The 5,721-nt window shown below is 33.1% G+C and overlaps 1 protein-coding gene across 1 annotated transcript; it reads left to right on the forward strand.

The window, feature by feature from the left end:
* The first annotated feature begins 834 nt into the window (after nt 1–834).
* LOC133036009 (uncharacterized) lies at nt 835–1,335 on the forward strand. Its single transcript, XM_061112475.1, has one exon. The coding sequence runs from the start codon at nt 835–837 to the stop codon at nt 1,333–1,335; it is 501 nt and encodes a 166-aa protein (XP_060968458.1).
* Nucleotides 1,336–5,721: the final 4,386 nt, after the last annotated feature.

Below are 5,721 nucleotides of genomic sequence, written 5' to 3' on the forward strand. Positions count from 1 at the left end.
ATAAATTAATCATAAATATTAAATTTATTAATATGTATTAATCCTGGGAATTAATAAAACAAACAATTGAACCTAAAATATTGAGTGTGAGAAGGATTACATGTCAATGTAACCTACGACATACATTGTTGGTCAACATCGAGTGAGGATAGATTGGCCTTGAGATAGCTTTATTTTGTCTCCGTAAGGAATGTATTTGTCTATATTGCTGCTCAAGGATGATCTGTTGATAAAAATAAGAGGAAGTGATGTATTTACTTGTGGCATTGACCCTTAAGGTGACACACTAAGTTAAGTCATGAAATCTAAAATAATTGGTTACACTCATAAAGTGCAACTAAGCTTCATAGTGGTTAGTTGTTAACTTTGTCAAAAAGCGGTATTTTATATTTTGAAAAGAAAATATGAGATATTTAGGTGTTAAAATAATAAAGATGAGAATTGTCTCGTAGGCTTAATGAAATTGACTCGACACCGACCCTAAGGCATCGATCAATCGTCAAAGTATTTTATCGTGCCATTACTTAAACAAGATTTTATGTGTTTGACTTGTATGATCTCATGCATCATGTTTACAGTAATTCCAAAATGATATTTAATATTCATGCATAATTGTCTCTTACTACTTTAGTAGCACTTGGAAAACTGGATGGTGATATTTTTTATCAATGGAAATCGAATCTGGATTTAATGCTAGTTTGTGAGAACCACAAATTTTTCCTAACTAATGAGCGTCCAAAGGAGCCTACTGCAAATGTCCCGAAAAATGTTTGGGATAGATATGATGCTTGAATTCAATCCAACAACAAGGCAAAATATTTCATGCTTGTAAGCATGTATAATTTCCTGCGTAAGAGGCATGAAGATATGGAGAATGCATCTCAAATAATAAATTCTCTACATCCCATGTTTGGGAAGCAGTCTAATCATACAAGACATGATGCTACTTGTAGCTACATGAATTATAAGATAGAGAAGGATGTCCCTGTTCTATCTCTTGTATTGCACATGATTGAGCTAATGCATGAGGTAGAGACACATGGGGCAATCATTGAGGAGTGGACTCAAGTAACTATGATCCTTAAGTTGCTATCTCCTTGCTTCAAGGATTTTACCACAAACTATGTGATGAACAAGCTAGAGTTCAACATGACTCAATTGTTGAACGAGTTGCCCGTGTTTGAGAACCTTAACAAGCATAAGTCCAAGGAAGGTGAATCAAACATTATTGAAGCAAAATCCAACTCTACTACTTCTTCTGATAAGAAAAAGGAGTGGAACAATAAGGACAACAACGGTGGCAAGCCCAAAGGCAAGAAGTCACCCAAGGCCTAGAAGAACAAAGCCAGCCCCAAGTCCAAGGACAGTAATGCTAAAGGCAAGTGTTTCTATTGTGGCATAATGGGACACTGAAAGAGAAATTATAAAAAGTATCTCTCCGAGCTTAGGAAAGGTAAATATGCTTTATTCATTCCTGAAGCTAACTTAGTGGAAGATAAAAAAAATCCTTATGGATTGTTGATTCTAGAGCCACTACTCATATTTGTTATTCTATGCAGATACTTGAATCGTCAAGGGAGCTGGCCAATGGGGAGGTGACTATGCACCTAGGGAATGGAGCACATGTGTCTGTCAAGGTTGTTAGAAAAGTCCACTTGAAATTTAATAATAAATTTTTGATATTGAATAATGTTTATTTTATTCTTGAATGTATCAGGAATATTATTTCTTTATCTCTTTTGCATGAACAATTTTTCAATATTTTTTTTTGAACAAACAATTTTTCAATATTGGTTTTATTAATAATAAGATTATTATTTCCAAGAATGGTACACCTATTTATTCTGCAAAACAGAGTAATAGACTTTATATGCAGCTTTTGGTATGCAAATCTTGTGTCAAAGGCAAGATGGCAAAAAGACTTTTTTTTTGCAAAAGGCTATAGAGTCAAAGAACAACTTGAGCTAATACACAATAATGTGTGCAAACCTATTAATATTCAAGCTCGAGGTGGTTATAAATACTTCATCACCTTTATAGACGATTATTATAGATACAGTCATACTTACCTAATGGCCAAGAATTTTGAAACTTTTGGAAAGCTCAAAGACTTTAAAGCTATGGCTGAAAAGTAATTAGGTAAATTTTAAAGACACTTTGATTAAATTGTGGTGGCGAGTATTTGGATTCTGAATTTAAAGGTTATTTGATGGAAGAAGGGATCTTGTCCCAACTCACATCACCTAGAACACCTCTATAGAATAGTGTTGTAGAGAGAAAAAACTAGACCTTGTTATACATAGTTAGATCGATGATGTGTTACTCATCACTGCGACTAAACTTTTGGGGATACGCGCTTTTGGCGGCTACATAGATTTTGATTGTAGTACTCTCGAAGAGCATAAGCAATACTCCACTAGAATTATTGAATGAGACAAAACTGAGATTGAAACATTTCCATAATTGGGGTTGTCCTGCTCATATTCTCAAACCTAAGTCTGGGAAGCTTTCTCCTAAGACTGAAGTGTGTATATTTGTAGGATATTCAAATGAGACCCAAGGTACCTATTTCCATTGTCATCAAGACAAAAAAGTATTTGTGTTAACAAATGCTACTTTTCTTGAACATGACTATATGAAAAGTCAGAAGCCACAAAGTCAAGTGGTTATTAAGGAAATTAGAAATGCGATTTATGAACCATTAATTTTAGTACCATTCGTTGAACGACCGGCTGCAGTTACCACAGTTCCTGAAATGGAAATCCCAATACATGATTGTAGTGGGAGGATTGTGAGAGAGCTTGTTCGCTACGAACATGAAGCACATGTTCTTATTTTTGACACAGATAAGGACGATCCCTTGACTTACAAAGAAGAAATAGATGACCCTGACTCAAAAAATTGGAATATGTCATGGATTAAAGAATTGACTTAATGCGCACCAACAAAGTCTATGAATATGAAACTCCACCTGAGCATATTACGCCCATTAGGTGTAAGTAGATTTTTAAGAAGAAGAAAAATGTTGAAGGGATGGTAGAGATCTTTAGAGCTAGGCATGTGACCAAAGGCTACACACAACGAGAATGTATCGACTATGAGAAAACCTTTTCTCCTGCGGCAATGCTTAAATCTATTAACAGTCTTCTTTCCATAGCTGCCGCATATGATTATGAGATATGTCAAATGGACGTTAAGACCGCTTTTCTAAATTACGATCTTGATGACATCATTTATATGGAACAACCAAAAGGGTATGTGTTACAAGGGAAAGATTGAAAGGTGTCAAAGTTTCATAAATCCATTTATAGATTGAAGCAAGCCTCTAGATCATGGAATATCACCTTTAATAAGACTATTAAAGAGTATGACTTTGAACAAAATGAAGAAGAAGATTGTGTATACAAATACATTAAGAGTAATGTAGTGGTATTCCTAGTTCTTTATGTTCATGACATTCTAATTATTGGAAACAATGTAGAAAGGTTATTAGATGTTAAGAAGTGTTTAGACGACAAATTGCAAATGAAGGATTTGGGAGAAGCAAGTTATGTTCTCGAGATTAAAATCTATAGAGATAGAAAAACGAGAATATTAGCACTTTCTCAAGCAACTTATGTCGATATAGTGCTAGAAAGATTCTCAATAGGGAATTCCAAGATAGGACAATTACCATCTACACATGGAATTACTCTATGTAAGGATCAATGTCCAAAAACTCCTCAAGAGAAAGAGGACATGAGAAATTACACTAATGCATTAGCAGTTGGGAGCTTGATGTATTGAATATTATGCACAAGGCCTGACATATGCTACGTTGTAGGGATTGTTAGTCATTATCAATCTTATCCAAGTTTGGAACACTAGATTATTGTGAAGCACATTCTTAAGTATCTTCAGAGAACGAGAGATCTCATGCTTGTATATTCTGGTTGAGAATTAAATTCTACTAGATATACTGATCTCATTTTCAATTAGACAAAGATAGTTGAAAGTCGACATCTTATTCAGTATTTACATTGGTGGAGGAGCTATAGTCTGGAGATGCATTAAGGAAACAAGTATTGTATATTCAACCATGGAAGCTGGATATATAGCAACTTGTGAAGCAGTTAAGGAAGAGATTTGTTAAAGAAATTCTACATAACTTTGGAAGTAGTTTTAGAAGTATAAAAACCATTGGTACTCTACTCTGACAACAATGGAGCGGTGGCCAACTCCAAGCAACTAAAGAGCCACAAGAGAGGCAAGCACATTAAGAGGAAGCACCATCCACTAAGGAGTATTATAGAGAGGTGATGTAATGGTCTTGAAGATCACATTAGAACAGAACCTGGAAGATCCATTCCCAAAGACGCTACTAGAGAAATCTTTTATGGATTATATTTCTAATATGGGACTAAGGGAGATGCCAAATTAGCTTTTAGGGAAAGTGAGAAATTGTTAGGGTTTATGCCCTAAAAAGTCTATAAAGAAAGTTTTTGATTATTAAATAAAGAGTTAAATATTTGATATATGTATGAATTTTAAGTATTAATATTTATATGAATTTTATGTTATTAATATTTATATGAATAATCTATATTAAATATCCAAAAATTCCTTATTCATATATGAGGCTGTGGATTGTAGCTGTACAGAAAACTAAGACAACTTTGCTACGAATAAAACAGTTAGCATCATATTAAAGTTATGAAATCTTTAATCAACAGTTGCTAGTACGATTTATTGATGCTCACTCTTCAGTGCAAGTAATCTTTGTTCAGATTACAGATGTAGTATGACATCAAAGTGAAGGTATTATATATAATATACATTATATATGACAATGACCAATATGAATGAAGTTGTCTTTATTAACATGCCGTTTATCATAAATACCTAATCCATATCATAACGATGATCAATAGTAAATCAACCTAAATTTTGAGTTTCATGAACTCTTGTTTATGTTATTAGTTTCTTTTATTCACTCATTAAAGTTTCTTAGAGAAGATGGTTCTTACAAACTTTGTTTTAACACACTGAAGTATCATTTATAGGTAGCTAAGTGTTTTAAGGATAAAATACATTGAAGGGTAGACCGGTAAATTTGTCCCTATTCAGTGTAGATCATCTATAGAGGATCCTTGACTATTAGGATTGTAACAATGGATAATCATAACGTATCTATATCGTGGTACATATAGAGCGTTCTACATAACTAAGAGTGTATTCAATTCCAAATCTATAGTGGAGCAAGGCAGAATTAATAAGTTGAGAATTTACTTGGTGAATTCTAGATCTACTTATTGAAAGCTCGGTTATATAGGCCCATGGACCCCTCACTAGTTGAGATAATACTGCTTGCAGACCTATTCAATTGATTTTAATTAATCAATTATAAGTCTAAAATTAGACTATGTCTTATTTAAGAATTTTTACTTAGCAAGGGCTTAATTGTGAAGAAAAGAGGTTTTGGGGTCAATTTGTTAATTAAGAGACTTTGTATGGTCTAACTAATAAATTACATAAATGGTAATTTTATTTAGTAATTAATTATAATTATTAAATAAATAGTTTTGGCATTTATAGGTTTGAATTGGAAAATATGGTATTATTGAAAAGAAGAATAAGTGGTTGAAATAATGTGGCAAAAGTCTAACTAGAAGTTGGTCCTACTAAGTCTACGACCATTAAGTTATTTTTGCCCAATATTTTATTCTTTTTTAATCCATATAA

The sequence above is a fragment of the Cannabis sativa genome, chromosome 3, assembly GCF_029168945.1.
Source record: "Cannabis sativa cultivar Pink pepper isolate KNU-18-1 chromosome 3, ASM2916894v1, whole genome shotgun sequence".
Taxonomy (NCBI): domain Eukaryota; kingdom Viridiplantae; phylum Streptophyta; class Magnoliopsida; order Rosales; family Cannabaceae; genus Cannabis; species Cannabis sativa.